General features: G+C 39.1%; 1 protein-coding gene across 5 annotated transcripts in view; it reads right to left on the bottom strand.

Annotated features, from left to right (window-relative positions):
* The window catches only part of LOC126188892 (protein phosphatase 1 regulatory subunit 12C-like), a 385,917-nt gene that overhangs the window by 150,233 nt on the left and 221,996 nt on the right, over nt 1–13,688 (bottom strand). For all 5 annotated transcript variants that reach the window (XM_049930575.1, XM_049930576.1, XM_049930580.1 and 2 more), the window contains one exon: nt 12,402–12,557. In XM_049930575.1, the coding sequence (XP_049786532.1) occupies nt 12,402–12,557 (156 nt within the window). The remainder of the gene's footprint in view (nt 1–12,401; nt 12,558–13,688) is intronic.

The raw sequence follows: 13,688 nt of genomic DNA, 5'->3' as shown, positions 1-13,688 counted from the left end.
TTTAAATCTGGTGAACCACATACAGTATAAATTAATATCTTAAAAACATTTTTCTCAGTTAACTGGATAGCACAGCACACATTTGCAGTGAGCACAAGGTGTTTTATTCTCTTTCCCCTGTTGTTCCCTCAAAAGAATAAATTTTTATTCCCAGTATGTCGCAAGGAAGAATCTTCTTTCTGTGTGAGTACAATTTAAATAAAAAAGTGTCCTGATACAGGAAAACATTCTGCAATGAAAACTTGCCAAACTCAGATACATAATTAAGTAACAGTGTACCCAGAACAGTCTGCACTGCAAAACAAAATGAGTTTTTTTAATTTGGCAAATTTTGTATAAAAGAACTTACAATTCATTATCTCTAAAAAAAAAAAAAATGGTTGTACAGAGAAACAAAAATCAAATAACTTGTACCAAAAAATAACAATCTTAGTAAAAATATCAAAATGCATGGTCCTGTTATATTCTAAAGACCAAAGGATCCATGCCGCATGGTGCAAAAGTTACTTGAAACAACTGCTGCAAATTTTCCATCACTCTAAGTGAAGCTAAGAACAAACAATTGCAATTCTGCTAAGTTCACACATTTATATACATTTAAATTACTACAACATTAATCATATAATTCACATGATCATAAAAAAAGGGTAATACGACTAATCTGTGACAGCCAAGTAATAGCATTATGTTAGCGAACATCTGCCCACCCAATGACTATTCCTTACTGAAAGGACCTTTGTATTTGAATTTCAAGTGGAACTTTTTCATTTCCATGCTTCTAAGATAAGCCTGATGTAAACAGAGTCTTCATATCTTCATCTTGAAATCAAGTTCAGCTATTTTCATTAACTGTTATTTCTAAGCAACATAATTTTGCAGTAGACGAAAATTTTAACTTCCTCAGAAAATTTTTCCACAACACACCACATGTTCTATTTCGAGTAAGGGTTTCCCCCACTGTTTTACAGCCCCTTAAAAAAAACAACAGTGCACTGTAAGAAGATAAGATATCTGAAGCTATTGAATCTTACAGTTTTAGCCACATAGCATTTTAATGTATGTCACTCAGCTAACTATTTCACGGAATTTTCCAAGAAAATTATTAGGCATGCAAACATTCCATTAACACAGTTCAAGTCTAAAAGTTCCAATAGAAAAAATAGTTTGCACAGAGCAGTAACACACAGTAGAGATACCTGATTCGGCAGTGATATCCAAGTACTGTGGTTTTAATTGTCAAAGTAACTTTTCACAACTTGACAGTTGCAGTATAACTGCCTAAAGCTTTCAGAAGTTTCACGATCCTAAACTGCAATGACATATTCTATCTCTACCATCACCACTGCCACCACCACTCCGAACAGAGGAAAGATAGCAACTAGAAGATATATAAAAACTTGCTGTTTCTATCTGCCTTTAAATCTCAGAGCATCAATGGAAACAGTTTGTCTAAAAGGTTATATCAGTGATGTACGTAACATATGCAGGTAAAATTTGTTCACATCAGTATTCCTGTAGAGGACATAATATGAAAATCCTTTAAGGTATGTCATAGACACTTTGTGACAGAGTGAAGAAAGGAAACCATGTAGCCAACAGTAAACATATGGAGTTGAATAGTAGCCAATGATTGAACATCTCTTACAAAAATGCTTTCAGGCTTGAATAATTATAACTACACAAAACTTATTGTATTTTAGGCAAGCCAGTGATCACAGGAGGATTATAATTAAACTTAAAAATGCTCGATAGTGTTTGTAATGTTAGTTGCCCAAAGAGTTTTGTTGGTGTTCCATAATTTTCGTAATTTTGACTGTGATAAATTGACACTGACATGTTTATTTTAGGGATGCCAGTGTAGGAGTACACACAAATTAAGTAAAATTTTGTGCAATTCACACATTTATTTACATGAATAAGCTGACCTCCAAATTTTCGACTGTGCGAGACCGTGTGTGCCAGATAAGTCAGATTTGAAAATCTACTTTCTAATATTTTACTGTATTATTTTCTCATAATCTTTCAATTACTTTGTCAATACACATGCATAGCATGATATTTGTGTATTTCTAAACATTTATGAGTACTGTAATACTCTTAATTTATAGTTAACCGTTAACTTAATTTGTGCTTTCTACGAGGGTTGGAACTTTAATAGTGGCAACTATTTATTTACAGCTCCTACAAAACAGATACATGTTTCAAAGTTTTTCTGACATTCAAAGTAGTCACCAACATTGTCTTAACCAATTGCCAGCAATGCAGAAGTCTTAGGACACTCTTAGCACTGTCAGTTGTGTTGACAGTTCTAGCGGCGCAGTCTATTGCCCGACGAATTAGTAGCAGTTCTGAAGCAAATGCCGTGAAGGGTTTCCTTCAGTTTAGAAATCGAGTTGAACTTACAAGGGCATAAGTCAGGGGAGTGGAGTAGGTGGTATAGATCATAGCAGTCCCATCAGTCAAACAAATCAGTAACAGCTTGCACTGTACATGCCTGAGCATTGTCCTGCAAAACGATGGTCAGGTCCTGCAGAAAGTGTCATCACTTCTGTATCTATGCTGTTCATTTTTGGAACACAACTTACGACCAGCTGAGAGACAGAAGTGATAACACTTTCAGCAGGACCTGACCATCATTTTGCAGGACAATGCTCAAGCACATATAGTACAAGCTGTTACTGATTTGTTTGACTGATGGGACTGCTATGTGCTATACCACTTACTGCACTCCCTTGACTGAAGCCCTCTTAAGTTCAACTCAATTTCTAAACTGAAGGAAACACTTCAGGGCATTCACTTCAGAACTGCTACAAATTCGTCGGGCAATATAATGTGCCACTTGAACTGTCAACACAACTGGCTCTGCTAAGAGTATCCTACGACTTCCACATCGCTGGCAAAGGGTTATACACAATGATGGTGACTACTTTGAAGCTCAGTAACTTTTATCTATTTTGTAAGAGCTGTAAATGAATAGTTGTCACTATTTAAGTTCCAACCCTTGTATAAATTACTGGCAACAGTATCCTTGTTCAAAGACAAACATTCTGCAATTTTACTGTTTATGTCAGTGATTCTTCTACAAAAACTTTTATCCGTTTTTGACAATCTTCATAAGATACAAGTGTTTTGCCTTATTTACTTTGTAATTATTTTTACATTTGAGATGTACAATTACTGTAAGTACCTAATGCATTGTGTCACAGTTCTGTCTTATACCAGCACTGCATATTGTCTGTGTTTGTCATAAATTAACACTGTTGTCGAATTTGTTAGTGTCCAGAACCTCAAAAAGCTTCAAAGGAAGAGTCAATTATATACTAAGTTTTTCTGCTGTCATAACAAGTATCTCGTTTTGGCTGTTAATCGCCTCAGTTCTTAAAGGCAATTGGTAATACTTGTTTATTAAACCACAAATTAACAGAAATTAAGTAAGCTTAGTTTAAAGTTATTTGTTTACTGTTCTGTAAAATACTACACCAATCACACTGCAGTTCCACTGTGTATACTGATTTCGGGCATGGGGAGAGTTAGCTGCTGATCCTAAGCAGCTGGAAAGCTGCCCCAACTACTGTCCAGTGATTGGAAGCTGCTGCAAATGGATGTGTCAGGAGGGCTATCCTATGAATATGGTCTCCTCTGCTGGAAGTATAGGATCTATCAGTACTTGAATGTCAGTGGCATATCAGTAATATGAATTACCTGCCCTGGACGAGGGGGGGGGGGGACACCTAAACTGAATATAATGGTAAGCCTAAGGGAAATGGCAGCAAGGGATGGGAAGGAACACCGTGTGTGTGTGTGTGTGTGTGTGTGTGTGTGTGTGTGTGTGTGTGTGTGTGTGTGTGCACGCCAGGAGGCCACATTCAACTTGTTGGAGAGGCTATTGTGGCAGCCTCTGAAGAAACAAGATGTAACCAACTGTGGATTGTAGTGCAAATTGTTAAAAATGATGCCTTTATTCTGAGCTCCACCCATACATGGTTCTTTCCAGTGACTGGCAGAGAAGGGTGAGGAGACCAGCCTTGTGCATGGAGTTTCAATAAAGCTCACAATTTGTAGCGTTGTCACCAAAACTGATTGTGGCCCTTTGGTTCTGAATCAAGTGGAAGTGCTGAACCAGAGACTGAAAATTCTGTGACAAGCTAGGTTGTGACTTCCTGGAACTGCACCATAGGGTTGGAAACTGTAGGGTCACCCTACTCAAGTAGCTGGCTGACTGTGGGGTTCACACATGGTCATAGTTTCAGAGTAGGCAACTCTCCAACTAGTCCAAGAGACCCAGAAGTATCAGTGTAAGATCCAAAGAAACGACTCTCCCACAGGAAGGAGTATTATAATCCTAGTGGTTAATAGCTAAGAATTCGCAACGAAATGCCAGAGTTTGAAGCGCAGAAAGCATTAAAGCTCATACATTACTAGGTACAGAACACTGGTTACAATGCAAAATTGACAGCAGTGAGATTTTTGGAGAAAATTTAAGCTTGTAGCACAAGAATAAGATAATGGGAAATGGAGGTGGCATATGTATCACAGTCAACCAACATTGAAACTGAATGTGAGATTGTTTGGGCAAGACTCAGTATTAGAGGTGAACATAAACTTATAACTCTAGCTTCCTGTCGCTCATAATTTTGTTAGTGGTCAGGACGACAAGCCATCCTGTCAAAATTTACAAGATGTATTCTCTGAAAATTACCCACAACAGGTAGTTTGAAACCCCACCTGTTATGAAAATATACTGGATCTAATGGCAACAAATAGCCGTCACATCTTTGAAGGCATTCACATTGAAACTGTTATTAGTAACCATCAGGTATTTGTAGTTACCATGATTAACATAGTACAAAGGGCAAACAAAACAAACAGAAATACACTCCTGGAAATGGAAAAAAGAACACATTGACACCGGTGTGTCAGACCCACCATACTTGCTCCGGACACTGCGAGAGGGCTGTACAAGCAATGATCACACGCACGGCACAGCGGACACACCAGGAACCGCGGTGTTGGCCGTCGAATGGCGCTAGCTGCGCAGCATTTGTGCACCGCCGCCATCAGTGTCAGCCAGTTTGCCGTGGCATACGGAGCTCCATCGCAGTCTTTAACACTGGTAGCATGCCGCGACAGCGTGGACGTGAACCGTATGTGCAGTTGACGGACTTTGAGCGAGGGCGTATAGTGGACATGCCGGAGGCCGGGTGGACGTACCGCCGAATTGCTCAACACGTGGGGCGTGAGGTCTCCACAGTACATCGATGTTGTCGCCAGTGGTCGGCGGAAGGTGCACGTACCCGTCGACCTGGGACCGGACCGCAGCGACGCACGGATGCACGCCAAGACCGTAGGATCCTACGCAGTGCCGTAGGGGACCGCACCGCCACTTCCCAGCAAATTAGGGACACTGTTGCTCCTGGGGTATCGGCGAGGACCATTCGCAACCGTCTCCATGAAGCTGTGCTACGGTCCCGCACACCGTTAGGCCGTCTTCCGCTCACGCCCCAACATCGTGCAGCCCGCCTCCAGTGGTGTCGCGACAGGCGTGAATGGAGGGACGAATGGAGACGTGTCGTCTTCAGCGATGAGAGTCGCTTCTGCCTTGGTGCCCATGATGGTCGTATGAGTGTTTGGCGCCGTGCAGGTGAGCGCCACAATCAGGACTGCATACGACCGAGGCACACAGGGCCAACACCCGGCATCATGGTGTGGGGAGCGATCTCCTACACTGGCCGTACACCACTGGTGATCGTCGAGGGGACACTGAATAGTGCACGGTACATCCAAACCGTCATCGAACCCGTCGTTCTACCATTCCTAGACCGGCAAGGGAACTTGCTGTTCCAACAGGACAATGCACGTCCGCATGTATCCCGTGCCACCCAACGTGCTCTAGAAGGTGTAAGTCAACTACCCTGGCCAGCAAGATCTCTGTATCTGTCCCCCATTGAGCATGTTTGGGACTGGATGAAGCGTCGTCTCACGCGGTCTGCACGTCCAGCACGAACGCTGGTCCAACTGAGGCGCCAGGTGGAAATGGCATGGCAAGCCGTTCCACAGGACTACATCCAGCATCTCTACGATCGTCTCCATGGGAGAATAGCAGCCTGCATTGCTGCGAAAGGTGGATATACACTGTACTAGTGCCGACATTGTGCATGCTCTGTTGCCTGTGTCTATGTGCCTGTGGTTCTGTCAGTGTGATCATGTGATGTGTCTGACCTCAGGAATGTGTCAATAAAGTTTCCCCTTCCTGGGACAATGAATTCACGGTGTTCTTATTTCAATTTCCAGGAGTGTATTTATATAGAGTGTACCGGGAAGAATGGCCAATATTCTTTTGCCAGAAGAAGAGTTCATAATGGGATGGCCTTCCCATGATATGTGGTTACTGTAAAGAAACTTCAAAAGAAACAGTGACAACCGTATAAAAGGTGCAAAACAAAGCAGAGTTTGAAACTCTTTGTCTTTAAATATGCCTGCTTGTGTCTGTATATGTGTGGATGGATATGTGTGTGTGTGCGCGAGTGTATACCCGTCCTTTTTTCCCCATAAGGTAAGTCTTTCCGCTCCCGGGACTGGAATGACTCCTTACCCTCTCCCTAAAAACCCACATCCTTTCGTCTTTCCCTCTCCTTCCCTCTTTCCTGATGAGGCAACAGTTTGTTGCGAAAGCTTGAATTTTGTGTGTATGTTTGTGTGTCTGTCGACCTGCCAGCACTTTCATTTGGTAAGTCACATCATCTTTGTTTTTATATATATATATATATATATATATATATATATATATATATATATATATATATATATATATATATAGAGAGAGAGAGAGAGAGAGAGAGAGAGAGAGAGAGAGAGAGAGAGAGAGAGAGAGAGAGGAGAGAGGGAGAGGGAAACATTCCACGTGGGAAAAATATATCTAAATACAAAGATGATGAGACTTACCAAACAAAAGTGCTGGCAGGTCGATAGACACACAAACATACACACAAAAGTCTCATCATCTTTGTTTATATATATATATTGTTTCTGAATGGAACACGTTTAGCTTTACGAGGGCAATGCATGAAGTGAATAACTACAGTAGCACATCATCGAAGGATCCCTCTCAAAATCTGAAGTAATTCTGGTGTCTAGATGTTCACAGATTACACAGTAACAAACTGAGGGTAGCAAGTAAAATCAGAAATGCTTGCTTAAGTTTTTAAATGTTCCAAAGGAAAATCCAGAGTACTGCCCAAATTGAATTCTCATACCATGACAAGGATGAATGTAATAGATACTAGTGTCAGTTGGCTTTGAGAAACTGATGACATTGTTAAAATTGAACGAAGCTCCAGGGCCTCAGGGCCTGATGGAACTATCACATTCTATACCTAATTTGCAGCTGACATAGCCCCTCTTTTACCCATAATATACCAAAGATACCATCTACATGAAAGGTAGCTCAAGTTCTCCAAGAAATTACTTTCTAATATCCTTGACATCCCTTTGCTGTAGCATCTTAAAACACATTCTGAGCTCAAACGTAATGAGGTATCTCTAACAGAATTACTTCTTCCATGTCACCCAGCATGTATTCTGCAAATATCAATCATGTGAAACCCGAATCATGCTTTTCGCTAGTGACATTCTGAAAGTTATGGATCAAAGCAGTCAGATAGATGCAGTAATTTTTATTTCTGAAAGACATTTGACACAGTAACAAAATACAGTTGTTACTGAAAGCACTAAATGGGGTATCAAGAACAATTTGTGACTGGATTGAAGATTACTTGGTGGCACAACTACCGATGAACTTAAAACTAAACTGAGATGTGCCCCATGGAAGTGTGTTGGGACCTGAGCTGTTCACATGGTATATTATCAACTTTGCTAACTATAGTAACCTCAGACTTTTTGCAGACGCAGTTATTGGTAATTAATTACTGTCTGAAAAAAAAAAAAAAACTCTGTAAATATACAGTTGGATCTGGATGAGAATTCAAAGTGATGCAAAGATTGTCAACTTGCTCTGAAAGTTCATAAACGTAAAGTTTTGCACTTTGGGGGTGGGGGGTGTAATATCCTATAACAACGAGTCACAGGCTCAATCATAGGTAAAGCAGGTGGCAAACTGTGGTTCATTGCTGGAATACTACAGAAATGCTATCAGTCAACAAAGAGGAATGGGTAAAAGACATTTGTGAGACTCACTCTAGAATATTGCTCAAGTATGTGGGACTTCTGCCAAATGAAACTAAAAAGGGAGATTCAACGTATACAAAAAATGGCAACACAACGGAGACTGTCACATATATGCTCAAAGGGTAGAACTGGCATGTTCTTGAAGATAGACACAACCTATTCATTGAAAGCCTTCTTAAAATGTTTCTAGAACCAACTTTAAATGATTAATCTAGGAATGTGGTTCAACCCCCAATGTATAGCTCCATCAGCGATTGTGGAAGTAAGTTTAGGCTAATTAGAGCATTTAAGTACTAATTTTTCTCATGCTTCATACAGGAATGAAATTGAGAAAAGCCCTAATGATTGTCACCATGCACTTCACACTTGTTTGCCAAATATTGATGTAGATGGTCCACTTTTGGAGCACAATAGAGCAGCAAATCTGGATAGCATGGATTCAAGATGTCCTTGATACACTTCCAGAGGTAGATGGCCTCAGAAATCTATGCACAGGTCATGCAATTCCCATCAATTACGAGCCAGCAGTTTACAATCATGTAGATAGTGCCTGATAATGTTCCAGATGTGTTCCATCAGATTCCAATCAGGAAAATTTGGTGGCCAAGATATCAATGTGAACTAATTACTGTGTACCTCAAACTACTGCAGCACAAATCTGGCCTTGCGATACAGTCATCCTCCCAGAAGATGCCACGCCATCACGCATGAAAGGACACAGGTGGTCCACAATGAAGTTCACAAAGTGTACAGCTGTCACAGTGGCTCCACATTCGGTGAAGAAGACATACCCAACATCTTGTCGCCTACTTGTGGTTTCACCATCCTTTAACCACTTTCCACAGGTACTCAATACAGCAGCACATGAACACCCACCCAGCTCTGCGATTTCTGAGGTGCTCTTCCCGAGCAATGGGTCACGACAATCTACCCTTTGTCAAGATCACTTGTGTCAGTTTATTTCCACATTTTCAGCCTGTATCATTGCTAGAATGACTCCCTCTCTTCCATTCATTACTGCTCTGTTTGTACACATTCCTTACCGTGTCAGATACCTGCAACACCTTGAGGTGGCGCGCATAGACACAATTTCAATAGTTCAATGTTCTAACATTAAGTTAACAAAAGACATAATACCAAAATGTTTCAAAACTGTGTGTGTGTGTGTGTGTGTGTGTGTGTGTGTGTGTGTGTGTGTGTGTGTGCGCGCACATGCAAATAAAATGTAACTTTTGTAGCTCAATGAATGAACTAAATGAGATTTAGTTTGAGAACACTGAAAATATATCATGAAAAACTGAGTGGCTAATTTAAATAATGGGAAACTTTTAAGAAAAACAAGGAGGATTGTTAGAAAAAAGAAACTTTAAACACTGGCTATTTAAAGATAGAATGACAGGAGACCAACTGGGGACATCACATTGCATCCCCTGTCTCTCTCTATGCAGAATACACTGCTCACTTTCCTGCATTAATGCACCAAACAAAAGGAGCAAGCTTGCCCTTCACAAAAACAATTATTATTATTATTATTATTATTAATATGACAATAGCACAATGTTCTAACATTAGGTTAACAAAAGACATAATACCAAAATGTTTCAAAACTGTGTCTATCCCCTTAAGAACAAATAAGAAACAAGAACAGGTGAATGTAATCTAAATGAGATAGATTCAAGATATTTAAAAGGAATAAAGAGAATTTCTTCTGTCTATTCCAACAGATCATTTTCTAGCTTGTCATTTTTACCATGATCTTAATCCAGCAGATTATCTTCTTCTTTGTTGGAAACCAGAATGACACTTTGTGGAGGGGTACATCAAACTTTTTTTAAAAGAATAAATGCACCAAATGATGACGCAACATCCCTAAAATGTATGTGTTGTAGGTCCTTCATATGTTTTCTAAGCTCTAAAAGAAAAACAGCTGTGCAAATAGCTCAACAAATTTAAGCGAATCAGTGCTGAGACAGATAATTCACGCAAGTACACAAATAGGTGACATTGATACAAGAAACAGTAGTTCAATTTTTTGCTCTACAATTGTGTCCATTATATATCAACTGAACACTGATCACAATCTGAGTACACACATAAAAAATATTCTCTCCTTAACTCAGAGTAGAAGCAACTTATTGTAGACACAAACTGTTTGTTTGATTAGAAAAAAGTTACATTGACTTTGCCCCCAAAGTGTGATAACACTAGTTATTTAGTCAATACAAGTGTGTTTCAGAAATCTATCATTTTGAAAGAGGTTACAAATCAAACTTGAAAAATTATTTAGTTCATGAAAAGTAATTAAATTGCTTTAACCAAATTACTTTCAAATCTTCCAGGGATGTTATTGACACACTGCTGAGCTTCTGTATAAAACTTGTCTGTAACTTAGACAATCATCATGGGTGAAAGTACACAATTTCTAGTTAATTTGAAAATGATCCATGGGCAAGTAAATTAGTAATACTGTTCTTTAGTTGTCAAGTTATTCCATGGCAACAGATGTGGAAATGAGCTTTTAGGTAAACCACAAGGAGGTTAATATGACTAAGCAGAGATCAGTGTATTGATCGTTTACCTCAAAATGGTTAAGAAACCATAAAATGTGGGCAGTGTACACAACCGTGGAAACCACATAGCCTCATCTTATTATATTCCCATAGTTGAAAATGTGTGGGCCCCAAATGCCAAATCAGCAATACACACTGGATAGTTAAACAGAAGTTGTGCTGTACCACACAAATATGTATTTCCTTAAGACATCACCTGCAGGATGGGATAGGGAACAGTGTATTGTTGAATTTCCCACCAAGTGACTGCTAACAAGGGGCTGTACAAACTTCCCCTCGTGCATTTTCTATTTGATTCATATCGACCGAGTTTGTAGGAAACGACTAGGACTGCAATATATGTAAACAGGAAGATAACTCTTAACTTTGTATGGCTCCTAGTATTCAAAGAGCCCACTACCAAGGGAGTAAGCGCTTACTTTTGTAAGCGCTATGTCACTGGATCGAATCTCACTGACTGTACGTTTTTCCCCATTCTTAAGTAATTCTAAAAGAATTTATTATGACTGTGAAAATGAACAATATTTAATGATTCATTTATTATGTTCATAATCTTTATCTGGAATAAAAGGGAAAAAGTAAGGAGACTGAAAATAAAACAAGGATACAGGAAAGCTTTCAATCAAATCAGTATATTCCTCCTATTTACATTATTGCATCCAAGTTTATGGCAAGTATAATATGTAACCTATGGAGACCACAGAAATCATGATGATACTGATCGCAGTAGAAAACAATAATAACTGTGACGTACAGCAAATGTATGGAATGCCAATACTGTTATAATGGAAACTTATTTCCAAAATTGTAGAGGAAAATCCAGTATTTGTTAGATATTTATAATTTGCACAGTCATAGTAAGTTTGTTATTATGAACTATGTGAAAATGAAATAAAAGTACCAGCAGTAAAATTAGATCCAGAAACCTCACACTTATGAAACCAAGTGCTTACACTCAGCTGCGGACTACTTGAACACTAGTGACTATTCAAAGTATATAAGCATGCCAAAAATTTTCAAATTCTATTTTCTAGAACACAGTTGAAAGTTGTGTCTTCCTGTTGACATGTGTTGAAGTCCTAAATGTACCCTACACCCACTGCCAATAAGAAAAATCACAGAGGCAAAGTTCGTATGGTCCCCTTATTTGCAGATTTCACAACACCTATGTTAATTCTTGGAGCAACATCAGTTTGAAAGGAGCTCCCCCCCCCCCCCCCCCCCCCCACACACACACACACACACACACAACCTCCAAGCAAAATCCTGAAGGCAATTGCTTGCAAAACATCTTTGAGTTTGGTCTTCACCTTCCAGACCTTTTCAGATATCTTAATGGTATGATCATTGCAACTGCATTATTTTTCTATCACAAGCAGTATCACATCATGACGGCCCGGTGAATGCGTGGAACGCTTTTGTGTCACATTCAGAAAATTAATGTTCTTGGAATACATTTTGAAAATCAAACCTCAGTGATCATCCTGTAAGTCACATAGTTCCCAAACTAGTGCAGATTTCTCCATTTACAAAAATGAACCACATCACCATCAAATTGTCATGTTGACATGTAATCCTATTTGAAACATCATAGTTAAATATTTTCTAAAATCTTATCACAAAATAAATGTGTAATTAATACTCTACCTTCTAACTTGGTTAGTTGGTAAGGGACTGTTGGCTACAGGAAGAGATTGCCTCGTCGGTGAGGTGTGAGTGGTTATTGTGGTTGTTCCTGTTGTAACAGCATTCAAGATATCTGATACTGGGGAAACAGCATCATCAGCTTCTTTTTTAATACCCCTGAAACAAAACAAACTTTTATATTGGTCTACAGGAAAAGTATAAACATAAACAGTGGAACTGAAAATCAACTGACTAACATGAGAACCTCCAATTGAAATGAACCAAAGAATTTGGTTTGAACATTTGTAATTTGCTCCGTGTGTGTGTGTGTGTGTGTGTGTGTGTGTGTGTGTGTGTTTTTTCTCCTAATGTGTAAGAGCTAACTGAATTTAATTTTTATTGAACTGGACAACTGTGTCACTGATGCTATGTCATAGAAAACATAATAAGATACATGGAACTTACACTAAGGAAACCAAGTATTAAAAAACAAGACACAATAAAACAAATTACAACTTACTTCAGTTTACAAATCTTAAAATGAACAATGAAAAGAGAATGTGTCAGCTACAGTCAATTAATAGTAAATATTCCATCCACAGATTTTGTAACGGGAGAGGTGTTTCAATAAATGGGCATGATAATAAACTGGGGATGGAATAATGAGTATTTATAAGTAAAATTTATGTTAATGTGGGCCAGTTAGCTAATAAATTGTAACATTCCTCAAGTACAAAGAAGTCAGTTAAATTCTTTTGTTAATGGTATGTACAGGGAGATATATTTTTGTATGGCAGTAAACATTGTTTAAAGATGGCAGTGAACATTTGTGCATACATGTCAGCAAACCACATCTTTCCAACATGTGGTATAGTTTCGAACAATAATCAATTATTGAGCTGGGGAAGCAGCACAATGACCATCACAAAAGACGAGAAGTACACGAAAAATAATTTCCACATTGCTCAGTGCTGACAACACATGGATGGCTTCCACTTCCGCAATGGTAAAAGCCAGCTAGCTTAGTGCTTCACGCCTGATCGACAGCATGCCATCTGCACATCCTTCACAGCCAAGGTGAATAACTTAGGGGAGGTAGCATCTCATTCTCTAAGGCCTCCTTTCACAGGAGACTTTCCAGTGATCCAGTCAAAGTATTTTGCCTCCAATTTTAAGCACCACATGTGTAGACACAGAGTGGCATTAATAAAGAATTTCAAGGTTTTCATTTCTTTCCAATGAATTTTAGAGAAACATGAATATCAAATGATGTCATCAATGATAAACAATAGCTGAACCCGAAGTGAA

This window comes from Schistocerca cancellata, chromosome 5 (genome assembly GCF_023864275.1).
Source record: "Schistocerca cancellata isolate TAMUIC-IGC-003103 chromosome 5, iqSchCanc2.1, whole genome shotgun sequence".
NCBI lineage: Eukaryota > Metazoa > Arthropoda > Insecta > Orthoptera > Acrididae > Schistocerca > Schistocerca cancellata.
The sequence above is the reverse complement of the archived record's forward strand: the minus strand, read 5'-3'. Positions and strand labels throughout refer to the sequence as shown.